The sequence below is a fragment of the Caloenas nicobarica genome, chromosome 37 (genome assembly GCF_036013445.1).
Source record: "Caloenas nicobarica isolate bCalNic1 chromosome 37, bCalNic1.hap1, whole genome shotgun sequence".
Lineage (NCBI taxonomy): Eukaryota > Metazoa > Chordata > Aves > Columbiformes > Columbidae > Caloenas > Caloenas nicobarica.
In genome coordinates, this window is record NC_088281.1 from 2141499 (window position 1) to 2160653 (window position 19155).

The 19155-nt window shown below is 50.4% G+C and overlaps 2 protein-coding genes across 2 annotated transcripts; both read left to right on the forward strand.

Moving 5' to 3' along the window:
• Window positions 1-2115: 2115 nt before the first annotated feature.
• LOC136001072 (olfactory receptor 14J1-like) lies at window positions 2116-2706 on the forward strand (the record flags this gene model as incomplete). Its single annotated transcript, XM_065655119.1, has 1 exon — window positions 2116-2706. A coding segment is annotated over one exon (591 nt), but the record flags the coding sequence as incomplete, so codon positions are not given.
• Window positions 2707-10116: 7410 nt separating this feature from the next.
• On the forward strand, window positions 10117-11100 carry LOC136001151 (olfactory receptor 6E1-like). The gene has a single exon (XM_065655237.1). It carries the CDS (start codon window positions 10117-10119, stop codon window positions 11098-11100), a length of 984 nt encoding a protein of 327 aa, XP_065511309.1.
• Window positions 11101-19155: the final 8055 nt, after the last annotated feature.

The window sequence follows — 19155 nt, forward strand, 5'->3', positions numbered from 1 at the left end:
CTCATGCTTAGACAAGTCACTGTGACTCCTGAACTGCAACTCCGATTAATCATTACATCTGCCAGAAGCCTCAGAACATCCCTTCAGCTGCTGCTCTGCCTCTGCACAGCACCAGCATCACATTGGCTATACCTGTCAGTCTTACTCTGACCTGTCCTTTTCCCCAGTCTGCAAACAGGAAGATGCCCCCAGGCAGTGCCCTGTGAACAGGCAGGATCTGTAGGGCCAGGGTGAGGGCACAGAGGGTGGGATGACAGGGAAGAGACATGGACAGGGAAACACCTCCCAGGGGGAGAATGTCCAGGCAGCAGGGAAATGATCAGAAATGAGAGGAAACTAAACCTGGAATTGTTCTGGGAGGGAGAACAGAGAAAACTCCGTATGATCCCCGCACTGCAGATCCCTCCTGTGAGCAGCCCCCTCGCCTCCTCTCCCAGCCAGCAAAGCCTCTGCCCTCAGGGCCGGGGGCTCCAAGGCATGAAGCAGCTCCTGTGCAGCCAGAGCTCCAGTTCCCTCTGCAGAGCACAGGGGCTGAGAGCAGCTGCCCGGCAATGCTGGTGTGTGGGAGGTGGCTGCACAGCTGGGGAAGGGTGACGCTGTCTGAGTGCCCGGCTGCCTCTGCCCTGGCCTCTCTCACACCCACCCTCACCGCAGTTTCCTTCTTGCTCCACTGCTCTGGGTCACTGCTGGTGTGATCTGGTTCTTGCTGTCAGGCTCTCTGGGGATGGGAGTTTCAGCTGCAGAGTCACAGCCTGATCTTGTGGGTCCTTTCCTGCAGCTGTGTCCATGGGAACACGTGTCCCAGCTTTGCTCTGCCCTGTGGGGCTGTGGGCAATGCAGTGTGTGGGGCTGGGGAATGAGCTGAGTCTCCCTGAATCAAATGCCATCATTAGGACACTTGGATATCTCCTGGGAGTTTACATAGATGCTCTGAACTACCCTCCAGGATGCAAACCTGTACTACAGCATCCTTGTGTTATCCGAAAGCCCCACGGAGAAATGCGGAGCTGCTCTGACAGAGAAAATGCTGTTGGGTTTGTGAGATGAGCAGTTTCCGGGCTATAATTTGGGGTGTTGAGACATTAGGATAGGGTGAGACATGTCATGGTCCGAGGTGGATCCCTCTGCTCTCAGCAGTACCTGGTGGCTTTTCAGGGTGACATGGCAGTGTGATCAGCCTCCATCTCGGAAAGGTGCCAGCCCAGGGCAGCTGGAGCAAGACAGAGGGACAGAGCAGCTGCCCTCACTCTGCACTGACCCACAGGCATCCTCTGGTCTCGCAGGACTCGCTCTGTTCTCCCTGAGTGCAGCAGAAATGCTGAGGATTTCTGATGTCCAAGAACACTCCCCAGGCTGTGAGGGGAGAAGGAGCTGTAGAAACGCCAAACCTCTCAAACACAGTTTCTCAGGTCTGGGGGTACAGATGCTGACAGTCCCTTCTGCAGCAGGAGCGGTTCCATCTGACAAAGCTGAACCCCAGGACTGGCCCCTGCCCCACCCCATCACACAGGGTCAGGCTGACTCCTCAAGAGCCCCTGGGCAGAGACCCTGCTCTTCATTGCACACTCATCAAGCACCGACCAGGGCTCCAGCCAGGACGTTCTCCTGGAAAATGAAAAGAGTCTCTTTGTGGGAGGGGCTGTGGGAAATGACTTTGGTTTTCCCAGACAAGTCTCATCTGAACCGTCACTGTCTTTTCCTCCTTGCGCAGGTCCTCATGCCCACAGGCAGCAAATGTCCAACAGCAGCTCCATCACCCAGTTCCTCCTCCTGGCGTTCACAGACACACGGGAGCTGCAGCTCTTGCACTTCTGGCTCTTCCTGGGCATCTACCTGGCTGCCCTCCTGGGCAACGGCCTCATCATCACCACCATAGCCTGTGACCAGCACCTCCACACCCCCATGTACTTCTTTCTCCTCAACCTCGCCCTCCTCGACCTGGGCTGCATCTCCAGCATTGTCCCCAAATCCATGGCAAATTCTTTATGGGACACCAGGGTCATCTCATATGTAGGATGTGCTGCACAGATGTTTTTGTTTCTCTTTTTCATTTCAGCAGAGTATTCTCTTCTCACCATCATGTCCTACGACCGCTACGTTGCCATCTGCAAACCCCTGCACTACGGGACCCTCCTGGGCAGCAGAGCTTGTGTCCACATGGCAGCAGCTGCCTGGGCCACTGGGTTTCTCAATGCTCTGCTGCACACGGCCAATACATTTTCACTGCCACTGTGCAAGGGCAATGCCCTGGACCAGTTCTTCTGTGAAATCCCCCAGATCCTCAAGCTCTCCTGCTCAGATGCCTCCCTCAGGGAACTTTGGCTTCTTGTAGGTACTGTCTGTTTAACTTTTGGCTGCTTTGTGTTCATTGTGCTGTCCTATGTGCAGATCTTCAGGGCCGTGCTGAGGATCCCCTCTGAGCAGGGACGGCACAAAGCTTTTTCCACGTGCCTCCCTCACCTGGCCGTGGTCTCCCTGTTTGTCAGCACTGGCACGTTTGCCTACCTGAAGCCCCCCTCCATCTCCTCCCCCATCCTGGACCTGGTGGTGTCTGTTCTGTACTCGGTGGTGCCTCCAGCAGTGAACCCCCTCATCTACAGCATGAGGAACCAGGAGCTCAAGGATGCCCTGAGGAAACTATTTCAATACTCACTGCTTTATGTTACTAAGGTTCACACTATGTCACTAGTGCTGCAAGAGAAATAGCCAGGACTAACTTTTCTTCTTATGTGTCTATATTTTTCCATAGTGCTTTTGCTGGGCTTTGTTTCTTGGTTCATGGCTGTAATAATATAATTCTTGGCCTCCTGCGTGTCTTTCCTTGAACCAAAGACCTCATGTACATATGTATATGTGCTCCTTAATTTTTGATAAACTCAATAAATGAAGCAGCAGAAAACAATTTGTCTCAGGTCCCATCTCTTCACACTCCTCTGGAGCTGGGGGAGCAGCCCCAGGATGCAGGAGGGTCCAGGAGGCAAATGCTGCCCCATGGAGGAGCAGCCCTGGTGGCCTTGGGGCTGCCCATGGGCAACTCAGTGGTCGTTCCCTCTCTGACACCTGCGAATCGGGGCTGCTGCTTTGCTGGATCCATGGCCAAGGGCAACAGCAGGATGCAGCAGGGCACATCCCTTGTTGTCTGTTGACAGTGGAGGTGGTGAATGGTCACGGAGATATGCACCGTCCCAGTGCATGATGGGGCAGAGGACAATCCTCCAGGAGAGGAATCTGGAGCTGCCTGGAGAGCCCACGAGATACACACGGACCAGCTGTGCCTGAGGTGGGCAGTGACAGGACCCCACAGAGTGAGACATGGCCCAAGGTGGAGTCATCCAAGGGAAAGCACTAAATGCAGGTATCTGCAGGGAAACAAAGATGGACACAGACCATCTGACACAGACCAACTCCAACAGGCAACAGCATCCTCACAGCCACCACACCAACAGCAGCACTTACACAACCACGAGCAACACAACTGACCCTGTCCTGTTGCCCCTCTCAGACTGATCTGGTGTGAAGGTTGCACGAGTGGTCCGTACATCCTGGGCAGAACTTATCCACTGTCTCACACGCTCCTGTGTTCCCCCAGCTGTGGACCTGGGCTTTGTGTTTGCCCAGACTCAGAGATATTACCCATTTGGCCATTCCACCCTGGGTGTCTTCACATCCTGGTGTCCTCCTCCTCCTTGCTACCCTCACTTAGAATTGACCAAAACCACACGCAACAGTGAACCCACTCACACAGCAAATAGCCAGGAGGGGACTTTAAGAAATGTCGTAGTTTAACCCTGGTCATCCGCTCAGCACCACACAGTCGGTCGCTCGCTCCCCCACAGCAGGATGGGGGGAAGGATAAGAAAAGTAAAAGAAAACTCGTGGATTGAGATAAAGAGGAGGAAAGTGATAAGAAGAGGAAAATGAGGGAGCAGCAGCCAGCGGTACCCAAGAGAGAGTTTAATAGGTAAACCAAAAACTGTGTGTGCAATCAAAGAAAAATGAGGAATTCACCCGCTGCTTTGCGTTCGCAGGTGGGTGTTCAGCCATCTCCAGAAAATCAGGGCTCCATCACACATAGCAGTTACTTGGGAAGACAAACGCCATCACTCTGAGTGTTCTCCCCTCCCTTCTCCTCCCAGATTTTATTGCTGAGCATGACTACATATGGTATGGAAGACCCCTTTGGTCAGTTGGGGTCAGCTGTCCCAGCTGCGTCTCCTCTCAATTTCTTGGACACCCCCTGCCTCCTCTCACTTCTCAGCGTGAGGAGCTTAAAAGACCTTGATACTGTGCAAGCACTGCTCAGCAATGACTGAAATATTGGGCTGTGATCAACACTGTTTCCATCACAGATTTAACACACAGCCCCGTACAAGTGACTATGAAGATAAGTAACTCTACCCCAACTGAAACCAGCCTAATAAGCAGGACAGACCATGGTGATGAGGCAGGGGGTTTGGCCAGACCAGCACTGACCAGCCACCTCCCCACGGGCAGCTGGTCCCTCGAATCCCTCTCCTCCCCACTCTTCCACAGGCTGCTTCTTCCACAGTCCACCTTGATCCCTCCCTTTCTCTGCCCGACTCTCTTCCCCAGTTCACAACTATCATCAGTTACTTTTCTCCCAATGGTCTCAGGTTTCCTCCGTTTGTACTCAAGTTTGATAGTTTGGATGCCATTGTCCAGGTCCTCTGGGACTTCAGTGGCATCACTGGTGGCTTCCCCAGTTCAGATGGAACTCCGCCTGCAGCTCCCAAGGGCCTCTGGTCTCCTGCAGGTTCTGTGCTCATGGCTGGACAGTGACCGCAATCCTGAGAAATTTCAAATCTTATGAGAACCTTTAAATCAACTTAAATGATTGAGTACATTCAGTAAAATGTCTGAGCTTTTCCCATGATTTCTAACTGAGAATTTTTCAGGATGTGTATTAACAGAAGGAGAAGAAATATTGATTTTTCCTTGTCTTTGCATCACCAGTACTCTATCTCTTACTCCGTGTGTTTCATCTCCCTCACATTCCAGTTATTTCCTCCTGGCCTGAAGAAATGCACCATGTCTTTTAATTGTGTTTATATTTATAATTTCCATCTATCTCTCAAAAATATTTATTGCATGGTTCTCCCTTCTGGAAGGTGGAACCCATTGGAGCCAGCTTGGACTTGGCATAGAGCTGAGGCCTGTGTTTTATCTTTTTGATGATCTAATCACATTTGAATTTGTGTGTTCAAAACCAAGCAAAACCTTTTTGTGCCTGTTTGCAGCCAGTTCTCTAATGAGAGCAGGTGGAAATTCATGGTAAGGGGCTTTAACAGCCAGTTCCAGTGGAGAAGTCTGATGGAAGGAAAAGTGATGTAAGTCCCAGACGTGTGATGACAGAAATAGTGGTGTTGGGAGGTGAGGAGCAAGGTTGTCCACACAGTGTCAGACCTCAAGGGACTACTTTTCCAATCTGTCCAGACCTCCTTAGGAGACAGTCTGGATCAATATCAATTAGAAAATGCTGGTATCACCTCTTCCATAAACTGAAAAGTAATGAAAAAATCCTTAAATATGAAAATAAAAATTATTAAATGCTTATAGAAATCTTCAACTGGACTTCTAAAACCTCTCTGCTGTACAAGTCTTGAAGACTTTTCAAAAATCATGGTAGACACACGGATCCTTAGGGCTTTCTCCACTTTTATGAGCCCCATGGTGCATTTGGTGCTGAGTCCATGAACCTCAGATACTGAGAGGAGACTGAAAAAACCTCTCAAGGACGTAAAGTCAGAAGCAAATGCCAAAGTGTCTGGGAGCGTTAATTGGCCCAGCTGACGTCAATTACCAACAAACTCTCCTGATGGAGTCGTTAGAGCAGATACTTGGAGGCCATGATGGCAGACAGGCAAAGGTCACGTACAGACGGTTCTGATGCTGAGAAAACCTTTGGTTCGATTTATGAGGCAGAAAGGCCAAGCCCTCAGCCCAGCCCCTGGCAAGGCAGATCCTGTCCCTCCTGCGTGGCTCTTCCTGGGGCAGTGGGATGTGGGTGTGATGCTGAGTGAAGAACAACAGCCTGACACCTCCCTGTGGGGCTGCAATGAGGCCACTGTGCCATGAGGACGTGTCTCCTCGCAGGTCTGTGGCAGAGACAACTGCCATGGCCAAGTGGACAGAGATCTCTGTTCTGTGGGTGCCTTCCAGCCCTACCAGAGCCCTTGGCCATCTCCACCACCACTGTCCCACACCTGCCCCTCTCTCCCCATAGCTGTAGACACCCATCTCTTCCCCACCTTGCTCTCGCCATGGCATTTCCATGCTTCACCTATGTCTTTCCACCCTCCCTGGCTGTTCCGTGAAACACAAAGCCATGGGCTGATCGCAGACTCCCTCTGGGTGACCTCTTGCACCACAGTGCAGCCCTCAAGTGACATTTTTATCTCCTCATGCCCTGTCTCCACATTCTAAGCCGCACTTTGCAGCAGATTTTCTCTTTCTTCTGCTCTTTCCCATTATCAAGCAAAGTTCCATGATCTCAGAATCCACCCTTAAAGTCTTTGACCCAGCCCGTCAGCCTGCTCGTGGTCTCTCAGCTGACCAGAAAGAAGTATCCTCACCATGATCTTCCAAGCCACACGCCTGCTGTTGGCCTTTCAGCTTGCTGGACAAGACTAAAGGCATGTGCCTGCTGCAGATAAAAGTAAAACGATTGTCACCCTCCAAGCCCATGCACCTGCTGGTGGTCTTTCTCTGACTGCCAGGTGCATCTCCATGCCAGTCCTGCAAGGCGCTACGGCAGCAGAGACCTTGCAAACAACATTCAAGGTACGTGCATGTTGGTGGTTTATCAGTTCCTTAGGCACAGCTTCAAGGACACGCACATAGACCAGTCATGTGCCTGAAGCTGGCCTACCAGGTACTCAGGTGGAAGTGACCTCACAGCCATGTGCCCCTTGCTGGCCCATGAGTCCCTGAGGCACCATAGACCTGGTCCCAGCAATCCTGCCCATCTCCTCCTTGGGCCTGACAGCTGGTCAGGTACCTGTAACCTCACATCCCTCTTCAGATGCCCCGTGGCTGCTCCAGGATAACCCTGGCTTGCCCCAAGGGGCCAAACTGCTGAAGTTGGGTAGGGAGAGGGGTTGGAGGTGATGGGGGTCAGCATGGCAATGAGAGCTTTGGGGATGAGGTGTTCAGTTTAGGGATTAGGGATTAGAGCTCGCTGTTCTGGGTTAGGATTTAGGCATCTAGTAATCTGCTTAGGTGTGTGGTTAGTGTCAAGGGTATGAGCTAGCTTTGTGAGTTAAGGGGTTTTTTAGGGTTGTGATGAGGCCTAATGTTAAGGCTGGTAATTTAAGGTTAGGGATACAGGCTAGGGATTAAAATGAGTAAAAGCGTAAAACTAAGAATAAGGGGTTATGGCCTTGGGATTTGGCTTAGAGGTAAATTTTGAGGTTTGGGTTTAAAGTAGTGCATTACTGTCAGGGTGAGGACTAGCATTTAGGGGTAAGGTTAGAGTTTAAGATTACTGCTTAGAACACAGGTAAGGGCCTAACATGAATGTTTTCACAGTCAATGTCACGGCAGCATCACCATTACCTGAAACTCTCCAAATCTTTCATCTCTGTTGGCCAAGCCATTCTTTCCTCCCCCACATCTCCAGTCTCTCTTGTCCCAGTTCCCCTTGACCTTCCCAAATCTGTCATCATCTTGGGAGCAGCTTTGTGATGGCCTTCATGACCTCTGAGTATTTGCCTTCCTGCTGCTGGTCAGTCAGTTCCTGTGACAGAAGTGACCTCACAGCAGCATCCAACAGGACACAATGGGCTGCTGTGCTGCTGAGGTCCCTGCTCAGCCCACCCAGCAGCCCTGCACCACCCCTAAGGTCCCCTACCTCAGCTCACGCCTACCAGCTTGTGCTGCAGAACAGCTCCCATAGGTCCTGGGAGACTTTTCCCAGTCCCACATGGTGCTTCAGCTGCCCCAGGGTTTGTTGGTGGTAGTGGTGGCCATCTCTGTGCAAACAACTGAATCAACCCCTGAACGGAGACTTTAGGGAATAGTTGATCCCTCTGCAGAAAAGACTTCTGTGTAATAGCTGAAAAAGTCTTCCTTTCCACAACTGCTAGTATTTTTAAACTAATTTCTGTGAAAGTCTTCATAGTCAGTTTGTTTGTTTGTTTTGAGACTACCATGGGCAAGTGTCAGCAAGCTAATTAAACACTGTATCTCCATATGAATGTTTTTATGCAGCCATTTCCCAAAATACATTGCCTACCAATGGTTTGAGTTGGGAAACACTGTTCAGAGGATCTTCTCAATTTGTATTGGCACATTTTGTATCTCTACTTCTTTCCCTCTGTCTCTTTTACTTCCTTGCCTATTCTTTGAAGAGCTCTCTGAGGAAAAGATTCATTGAATTATGGAATCCCATAGATTGGGAGAGACTCCCGTGCAAGGATCTTTGCAAGAGTGTCTTCAACTGGATCAAGTGAGGCTCCCTGTACAACAGTTCTGCTGAGTTCTTATAATTGGCCAGCCTGTTGTCCTGCACATCCTCTCTGGCATGTGCAAGCAAGTTAAGTAATTACTGTTTACTCAATTTTATTCAGTTTTGCAGCAGAAACTGCTACAGAGATCTCTGAAACAGTCAGATTCTTCACCCAGGATGTTAATAACTACCTGTATGCACAGGAAACAGGCCCAGGCACAGCAGGATCTGCCCGTCTCCAGCACTGTCTGGAATCCCACCTGGAGAAATCCCACACAAGTCAGGCCAACATTTCATTTGAAGGTGACTAATTTTTGCTTATTTTGGAGGTGGTTGATATTGAAGGAGGTTGACTGAACTCGATCACTTGGTTTCAAGTTGATCCATTGTCTCAGACCAGTTTCTGCTGCCGTGTGGACAATGAGATGGGAAAGTCCTTGGACCACCCAGGTGACTAATGACTGAAGAGCTCTGCTTGCATACCCACACAACTTAGTTTCACCACCTCAAACCCACCATCTCCTCCTCTCCCTCTTCTCCCCTTGCATTTTGAATTATTCTGGTTTTGGAGCCGTCTGCTCTACTCCTTTCTATGTCTGAAAACAAATGGAAAGATGAAGGGATAAACACCAGTCTTTATTGTATATGTGGGATTTTTTTGTCCTTCTTTCTCCTACATGTGTAGTTTGATTTAAAAAACAAAATAAGTTTAGGAATGGGAGATTTGAGACTTGAATAGTGAGTTTCACCTGCTTCACAACAGTTGCCTGTGAGAATTTGTTTTCCCAAGGCTCCCTGTATAATCAATGGAGAGAGGAGAAAACTCTCAAGGCTGGGTCCTCCCAACCTATAGCTGGCACGCAAAAGAAAAGTTGCAAATCTCTTCCAGTCACTATTTTCCTGGTCTGCATTTAGGTCAGGACATTTGATAGTAATAGCGATGAGCAACTGTTTGGAAGTAACTGCATTTCAGTGCAGATGGATGTCAGATGAGACCGGGTGGAACCATAACAAATTTCAGTCATTATTTAGAGTACTAAAGAAGATGAGTTATACTTGGTCCCTATTCTGCCCTCCCCTCCCCTTTCCTGAAGAAACAAAGAGCACAAAGCTGTGGAAGAAAGCACGGGATTACGAAAGAGATGCTTGATATTGCTTATTCTGAAATCAATAGATACTCAGGGATTCCTAGTCCAAAAAGGCAAGTACTGAAAAGTAGAAAGAAAAGCTTTCAACATACATTTGATTTGATTTGATGTGATTTGATTTGATTTGATTTGACTTGATTTGATGTAATAGTTTGGCATTTGTGCAATAAAAGAGATGACTGAGGCACATAGGTGTGACAGATGTTTGGAAAAGACCTGTGTGCATTTGGAATTTGCCAGGAATGGGATAAAATAGCTAACAGACTTTAAAATCCTCTGTCATGAAGGAAGAATTCTTTACGAGTGTTTGAAAAAGGTAGAAAGAAGACAACAAATTCTCTGAGAACTCCAAATGAAATTTGATACAGAAAAATCAGGGTATGAGAAGTGCTTGAAGTCCTCTATCTGTGTACTATAGGAAGACTGCAAGAAAGGAAAGAAGCAGAGAGTTTTGGGGAGCCTTTCACCCGGACTGTGGAATTATCACACTTGTTTTTTGCCATGTTCCTGTCTCGGCATGACGAACCGAAATTCAACGTAGGCTCAGAAAATGAAACTGCAGTTACCGAGTTCATCCTAGAGGGTTTCTCAGGGCTTGATCAAAGACTACAGCTCTTACACTCTCTGGTCTTTCTGCTCATATACCTGACAACGGTGATGGGGAACGCCACCATCATTTTCCTCGTATATGCGGATCACCGCCTTCAAACCCCCATGTACTTTTTCATTGGCAATCTGGCCTTCCTGGAAATCTGGTTTACATCCTCCACAAGCATCAAGTTGGTTGTGATCCTGGGTTCTGGGAGGAGAACAATCTCACTAAGAAGCTGCTTTGCCCAATCCTATTTCTATTTTGCCCTGGGCTGTACAGAGTTTGTTCTACTTGTTGTCATGTCTTTTGACCGCTGTGTTACCATCTGCCAACCTTTGCATTATGCTGCCATCATGAAGCCACAGCTCTGCATCCACCTGGTTGTTGCTACTTGGGTCACAGGCTTCACACTCTTGAGTTACCGCCTGGTCATCCTCTCCCAGCTGACTTTCTGTGGCTCAAATGAGATCCACCATTTTTTCTGTGACAACTCCCCCTTATTCGAACTGTCCTGCTCTGACACCAGCCTGCTTTGGAAAATAGACTCTGTTTTCATATCATTTGTCATTCTGGGTTCCTTATGTTTAACTCTGACATTTTACATGTGCATCCTTTTCTGTATTCTACATCTTCCAGCAGCATCTGGGAGGAAAAAAGCTTTTTCTACGTGTTCTTCCCATCTCACCACCTTGGCAATTGCATATGGGAGCTGTATTGTTCTCTATGCATGTTCTTCAGAATATATTTCCTTGGAGACTAACAGCATTGTAGCGTTGCTGAACACCATCCTGTACCCATTCTTAAATCCATTCATCTACAGTCTCAGAAACAAGGCTGTGATACTGGCCCTGAATGAAGCCATTGCCTGTACAAGAGCACAGCTTTTCCCCTAATCATGAGGCATTTCTGGACAGCAATTCCAGTGATCTGCTATCATAGGTATGTAACCTCCAGACAGAGATACCTCAGGAGATTGATAGAATCATAGAATCCTTTCAGTTGGAAGAGACCCTCAGGATCATCGAGTCCAAACACAACCCAATTCTAGCACTAAGCCATGTCCCTAAGAACCTCGTCTAAACACCTTTTAAACACCTTCAGGGATGGTGACTCCCCCACTGCCCTGGGCAGCCTGTTCCAATGCCCAACAACCCTTTCCAGGAAGAATTTTTTCCTAATATCCACTCTGAACCTCCCCTGCTGCAACTTGAGGCCATTTCCTCTTGTCCTATCTCGTTGCATTGTGTTAAGTGATAAAAAGCTCCTCTGCACACACAAAGAAAGGCACTAACAATGGCAGGAGGAGTAAGTCAGTTAATACCCTGCCCTGGCTGCTCCCAGTGCCATCACTGGCGAGCCACCAGCTCATCAGGAGCCCATCTCCAAAACCAAGAAGAGCACAGAGGCTCATTGGCAAGTGGGAACCCAAATTACAGGCTCTGGGGAATGAACATCTTGTCCCAAGGCTACCCTGGGAGAGCCCTCAGCCTCATTGTCCAGGTGTGAAGCCCATCAAGAGGAGCCACTGAGAGCAGCTCTCTGGATCACCATTTAGACTAATGGGATTGTTGCCTAGGGGTGCAGGACACATGGTGGGATGCAGGGGAAGAGCATCTTTGGATTACACAGGACTTACCATGGGAAGTTTGGGGAAGGACCCCAACCAGTGCCGTCTGTCCTGTCTTCTCATTAAACTTAACTTCTAAGTCTTTGCTATGTGAGCAAATCTCTTCTCTGTGTGAACGTGTGAGCATGGGGATATGAGTGTAGCAACTGGAGCAGGACCAGGGGGTCAGACAGCCTGTATGTCATTGATGCCAGCAACTGAGAGACCAGAGTGACTGGACATAAGAGTGTGCGCGCATGTGTGTGAGTGAGTGGGGGTTGTCTGTACCAGTACCTGGAATGGGGCTGCGGCCCTGGGGACTCATGTGTCCTGGTGTCTGCAACTGGCAAGGCCGGTGTCCTGGAGAGGCTACTGAGCAGACTGAGTGTTTGAGCCCCGCTGCTGGAAGAATCCACCCTGAACGGGTATATACATAAAATAGACTGCACTAGACTAGAAGAGTTCAGTTGGAAGGGACCTACAATGATCATCTAGTTCAAATACCTGACACATTCAGGGCTGACCAGAAAATAGATCATGTTATCAAGGGCATTGTCCAAAGGCCTCTTAAACACTGACAGGCTTGAGGCATTGACCACCTCTCAAGGAAGCCTGTTCCAGTGTTTGACCAGCCTTGATAAAGAGATATTTCCTAATATCCAGTCTAAACCTCCCCTGGCCAAACTTTGAACCATTCCCATGTGTCCTATCGCTGGACACCAGGGAGAAGATCTCAGCACCTCCCTGTCCGTGTCCCCTCCTCAGGAAGCTGTAGAGAGCAACGAGGTCGCCCCTCAGCCTCCTTTTCTCCAAACTAGAGAAGCCCAAAGTCCTCAGCAGCTCCTCAGAGGACAATCCTTCCAACCCTTTCACCAGGTTTGTTGCTCTCCTCTGGATGAATTCAAGGACCTTCACATCCTTGTTTTAATAATATGTGGGGCCCAGAACTGCACACAGCACTCAAGGCGAGGCCGCACCAACGCTGAATACAGCAGCATAGTCACCTCTTTTGACCACATGGCCATGCTATGTTTGATGCACCCCAGGATGCGGTTTACCGTCTTGGCTGCTGGGGGACAGTGTTGCCTCCTGTTGACCCTGTGGCCAACCATCACACCAGATCCCTTTCTGCAGGATGTTGCTCTCCAGCCACTCTCTCCCAATCTACACTTGCACTCAGTGTTACTCTATCCCAGGTGAACAATCCAGCACTTGGACTTGTTCAATTTCATGTCGAGTGCTGGGTCCTGCAGTTGGCTCACAATAACTCCATGCAACACCACAGGCTCAGGGAAGAGCGGCTGGAAATCTGCCAAACAGAAAAGGATCAGGGGATTTTGATGGACAGTGACTGAACATGAGCCAGCATATGCCCAGGTGGCCAAGAAGGCCACCAGCATCCCAGTATACATCAAGAATAGTGTGGCCAGCAGGACCAGGCAAGTGATCATCCCTCTGTTCTTGGCACTGGTGAGGCCGCACCTTGAACGCTGTGCTCAGTTTTGGGCCCCTTCCTACAAGAAAGACCTTGAGGTGCTGAAGTGAGTTCAGAGAAGGGCAACAAAGCTGGTGAGGGGTCTGGAAAAGAAGTCAGATGGGGAGCAGTTGAGGGAGCTGGGGCTGTTTAGCCTGGAGAAAAGAAGGCTGAGGGGAGACCTTATCGCTGTCTACAACTACCTGAAACGAGGTTGTCACATGGAGGATGTTGGTCTGTTCTCCCATGTGGCAAGTGGTAGAAGGAGAAGAAACAGCCTGAAGTGGCACCCGGGAAGATTCAGTTTGGATATTAGGAAAGATTTCTTCGTGGAAGAGTTTGTGAGGCATTGGAACAGGCTGCCCAAGGAGTGGTTGAGTCACCATCCCTGGAGGTTTTTAAAGGACATATAGATGAGGTTCTTAGGGACATGGTTTAGTGCCAGAGTTGGGTTAACGGTTGGACTCAATGATCTGGAGGGTTTCTTCCAACCTAAATGATTCTATGATCTCATTGGGATGAGAAACATGGTGGGGCAGCTCACCCAGACAGAGTACTGATATGGATGGATGGATGGATGGATGGATGGATGCATGGATGGATTGGGACAGAGAGGAGGATCAGCCTCCTTATCAGCCCAAGGGCTGGGGCCAGCCATGGCATGATGGAAGCAAGGCCAGTCCCCCTTTGTCCCCTGCTCTTGTTTTCAAGAGATCCTTTACACCCATTGCTGGCAGCCCTCCTGTGCCAGCCCCTCTCACCAGCACAAGACTCCAGGCCCAGGAGCCCTTCATGCTGCTCCTGCTACGGCAGTGACAGAGCAGCCTACCCTGAGCTGGGGAATGCAGAAATAGGTTTCTGTGCGTCATTTATTCCCTTGTTGAAGCACAGAGCACTGGGAGCAGGCTGTGGTGCCTGAAAACCACAGCGAGACAGTCCAAGGCAGATCACTGAAGGTCCTTCACCATCTCCAGGAACACTGGGCACCCACAGATGAACACTCAAAGCAGCACCGTGACGTAACATGTTGCCCCGTGTCCTCCCCTGAGCCCATGAAAAACCCAAGCACAGCAGCATGGCCTTGTGAGGGAAATGTATTCAGGCTGACCACAGCTTTGGAAGAAGAGCCTAAGCTCCAAATACAGAAACTGAGGAAATCCCCTTTTACAGGATGTTTCAAAAAGATGGCCCCAATTTCAGAGATACAGTGATTTCAAAATGGGTCCATTCTTTTGAAGCACCCTGTATTACAGAGATGTGACACAGGACACCAGCTGTACCAGGGTCCCAGAAACAGGTAGACAGGCCTCTGAGTCATGGCTCTGGAGAAGTGCCATGGGTGAGGAAATTCCTTGACAAACATGGTTATCACAGATAAAATGCTCAACGCACAGGAGGTTCCTGAGATAAGCTGGAAGTCACTTCTGAAGAGACATGGGTAACTTATTGCTGCTGACAGAAAAATGATTGAATCAGCTTCTTCAGCGCCACTTTCAGCTCCTGGTTCCTCATGCTGTAGATGAGGGGGTTCACTGCTGGAGGCACCACTGAGTACAGAAAAGAGACCACCAGGTCCAGGCTTGGGGAGGAGATGGAGGGGGACTTCAGATACGCAATCATAACAGTGCTGACAAACAGGGAGACCACGGCCAGGTGAGGGAGGCACGTGGAAAAGGCTTTGTGCCGTCCCTGCTCAGAGGGGATCCTCAGCACGGCCCTCAAGATCTGCACATAGGATACCACAATGAACACAAAACACCCAAATCCTAAACAGACACTAAGCCCAATAAGCCCAAGTTCCCTGAGGGAGGCATCTGAGCAGGAGAGCTTGAGGATCTGGGGGATTTCACAGAAGAACTGGTGCAGGGCATTGCCCTTGCAGACCGGCAGTGAAAATGTATTGGCCGTGTGCAGCAGAGCAGTGAGAAACCCACTGGCCCAGGCAGCTGCTGCCATGTGGACACAGGCTCTGCTGCCCAGGAGGGTCCCGTAGTGCAGGGGTTTGCAGATGGCAACGTAGCGGTCGTAGGACATGACAGTGAGGAGACAATACCCTCCTATTGCCAAGAAGGCAAATGAGAAGAGCTGTGCAGCACATCCTATGTAGGAGATGGCCCTGGTGTCCCATAAAGAATTTGCCATGGATTTGGGGACAATGGTGGAGATGCAGCCCAGGTCGAGAAGGGCGAGGTTGAGGAGGAAGAAGTATGTGGGGGTGTGGAGGTGCTGGTCACAGGCTATGGTGGTGATGATGAGGCCGTTGCCCAGGAGGGCAGCCAGGTAGATGCCCAGGAAGAGCCAGAAGTGCAAGAGCTGCAGCTCCCGTGTGTCTGTGAACGCCAGGAGGAGGAACTGGGTGATGGAGCTGCTGTTGGACATTTGCTCCGCCTGTGAACATGAGGACCTGTCATAGGAGGAAAAGACAGTGACAATCACAGAATCACAGAATCACAGAATGTTAGGGATTGGAAGGGACCTCGAAAGATCATCTAGTCCAATCCCCCTGCCGGAGCAGGAACACCTAGGTGAGGTTACACAGGAAGGCGCCCAGGCGGGTTTTGAATGTCTCCAGAGAAGGAGAATCCACAACCTTCCTGGGCAGCCTGTTCCAGTGTTCCATCACCCTCACTGAGAAGAAGTTGCTTCTCAAATTTAAGTGGAACCTCTTGTGTTCCAGCTTGAACCCATTACCCCTTGTCTTACTGTTGGTCGTCACCGAGAAGAGCCTGGCTCCGTCCTCGTGACACCCACCCTTTATATATCTATAAACATTGATGAGGTCACCCCTCAGTCTCCTCTTCTCCAAGCTAAAGAGCCCCAGCTCCCTCAGCCTTTCCTCATAAGGGAGATGCTCCACTCCCTTAATCATCTTCATGGCCCTGCGCTGGACTCTCTCCAGCAGTTCCCTGTCCTTCTTGAACTGACGGGCCCAGAACTGGACACAATATTCCAGATGAGGTCTCACCAGGGCAGAGTAGAGGGGAAGGAGAACCTCTCTCGACCTACTAACCACCTCCCTTCTAATACACCCCAGGATGCCATTGTCCTTCTTGGCCACAAGGGCACAGTGCTGGCTCGTGGTCATCCTGCTGTCCACCAGGACCCCCAGGTCCCTTTCCCCTACACTGCTCTCTAATAGGTCATTCCCCAACCTGTACTGGAACCTGGGGTTGTTCCTGCCCAGACAAGTTAGAGGAGACTTCTCTGAGCAAAATTAACATGTCATTTCTCATGAAAAACCTCATCCCTGATGGAGGCATGTGTCAGCTAATTCTCCTTTTCCACCAAATGACAAACATGGGTCATCACAGCTTAAAATGCAGCTTGGGCACCTAGTTTCCATGAATGCACCTTTGGGGCAAGACTCCCTGGGTTGGTGTCAGAACTGAAATGGACCCACATTCCCACCCCAAGTCCAGAAAGTCAGAGCACCAGGGACAGGTGGAGAAACAGGGAAGAGCACTGCAGTGCTCCTGAAAAATAAAGCAAGGACAGAAAGGCAGACGCGCATGATGTGAAACCTTCTCCTTACCTGGCTGTGCTGCTGCCACTCACATGATGACACTGTACAGCAAGTACTTTTAGCACCTTTTTTGAGTACCACGTTCCAGAAACCCTTCACCTGGAGGTCCAGCTGCTGAGGTGGAGGCTCGTTACCTGGACCCCATGGCTTTGGGGCAGAGGCTCTGCTGGGGAGGAGAGGAGACCAAGGGGTTGCACTGGGAAATGTGTCTGCACTGCAGGGGATGGCAGGGGGGTTCCCGAATCCCCTCCCCAGCATTTCTGGTCGTAGCTCCCTCTCCCTGCCCATGTCTCTGCTGCCTGGAGCTGTCCCTGCTGGGAGCTGTTTCTGTGTCCCTGGGTCTGCTCCCTGTCAGTGTCCCAGAGCCCGTCCCCCATGCTCAGCTCTGTCCTGCTCACACCTCCTGGCACCGGGCACTGCCCAGGGGCAGCTCTGTGTGTGCAGGGGCTCAGGAGCAGCTCTGACAAGTCCTAACGAGAACTGGGGTCTCAGCACCTTCTCCAGGGCAGAGAAATAAATTCCCATGTCCCACTGCCCACCCAGCCAACCAAGAGTGGAAAAAACTCAAAACTTAAAATCATCCCTATCAGATAAATGCTTCCTCAGTGTCCTTCATAAGGAACATCTGCAAATGTCCTGGGGTTGAGCTGGAGCGGTGAGCTGTCCTGACCCACGCAGCTCCCTCTCAACAGCAGAAGGACCCTGATCTGCTGGGGGTCGCTCCTTCCACCCACAGCTTCTCCCCTCAGTGTTGTTGAGATCTCCCCGGTCAGGCTGAGCGCTGACTCTGGCAGGCAGCAGAGTCCCTGCAGGGACCCTGCTCTGCAGGACAGCCCTGGGCACCCCTGGCTGCTCACCCAGCTTCACACCCTGCAGCTGGGAGAAGGCAGATCCTTCTCCTCCACACCAGCCATGGGATGTGCCAGCTCTGGCAGATAATTGCAGGATCCTCATCTGCACCACCCTGCACCCAGAGACTTACTGTGTTAAGGACTGTGAAGATTTCTCCCCCAGTGAGCTCTCAGCTGTCTCACCACCCCAGAATGCATTTTCCCTCTCTCTGCCTGACTCCTCTCCCCTCGGTGCTGCAGGCAGAGCCCTCAGCCCTGCTGCGCTTTGCAGAGGAGCTGCTCCTGGGCAGAGCTGTCTCTCTGCAGCGCTGCCGCTTGCCATGATCTCCCTGTGTCCCAGGAGCCCAGTCCAGCTCAGCAGCACAGGAGCAGCCCATGATGTCCCTTCCTCTGTCCCCTCTGGGCCCTCTCCAGGTGTCCCTGGGTCTCCGGGGGCACATCCTTTGAAACAAACTGAAGTAATCAGTGATGTTGATTCTCTCTCCTCTGCACAGACACTTCTTACCAGCATTGTATTCTTTCTATTAGAAAATAAATTGGTATGAGAATCATCTTTTCTTGTCCCATCATTAGACAGGACACCAGGAATATTACAGCAAAGGATCTAAATTCTCCAAGCTAGGGGAGGAATCTCTTCATCTGAATGAATTTAGGCATTATATTCTGCTTTTATACACTCAGATCTAGAGAGACGTTCATCAATCTTTTGACCATGTCATGTCTGTGCTCTGAAGTAAAGCCTTTGCACACATGGGGTCTTGGACACTTGGTACCAGGTTTCCATGGGGCGACTCAGAGGTTTCCTGGTGCCACAGCTGGGGTGGTTCAGCCCAGATGTGAGGCGATGTCCTCAGCCAGGGACCTGACTGGCTGAGCTGGAGCTGTCAGTGTTGCAGACAGAGCTGTGACACGGATGGAATAAACTGCCAAGGCAGAGTGGCAGAAGTTAGTTCATCTGGTCTTCAAGGACAGCAGCCTCCAAGCACAGCAACAGGCCAGAGCAAAACTCAGTCTAGACCTGTAAGGCAATTCAAGGGCCCTATAATGAGCTGTTCCTACTGCAGGAACAGTTAAAGGAGAAACAAAGACACCTTGTGGCCACTCATTGATTTAATAATGGAAAGAAGTGATATTCTCTGTGTCTCTGGTCCTCCATCTTCACCAGCAAGGTCTCCCAGGCCTCTGTCACTGGAGGCAGAACAACCAGCAGTGGATGGGGATCAAGTCAGGGGTCCCTGGAACTAACACAATCCTTTCCAGTCTGTGGGACAGGAGGGGCAGCATCCCAGGAGCTGAGACAGCAGGACCATGTCACAGTGAGGCCACTCTCCACCTTCTTGGAAAGCTCATGGAGACTGGGGGGACTCCCTGACCACTGGCAGCTCTCACACATTGGGTGCACTTTTCAAAAATGGCCAATGGGTGAGCAGGGGAACCTAGGGCTGTGCCCCAGAACATGTCCACTGGGACCCCATTTCTGGGTGTCTGAAAGAG

What these genes read in the sequence shown, in the direction of transcription:
- LOC136001151 (XM_065655237.1), top strand. Translation starts at nt 10,117, where the DNA reads ATGTTCCTGTCTCGGCATGACGAACCGAAATTCAACGTAGGCTCAGAA.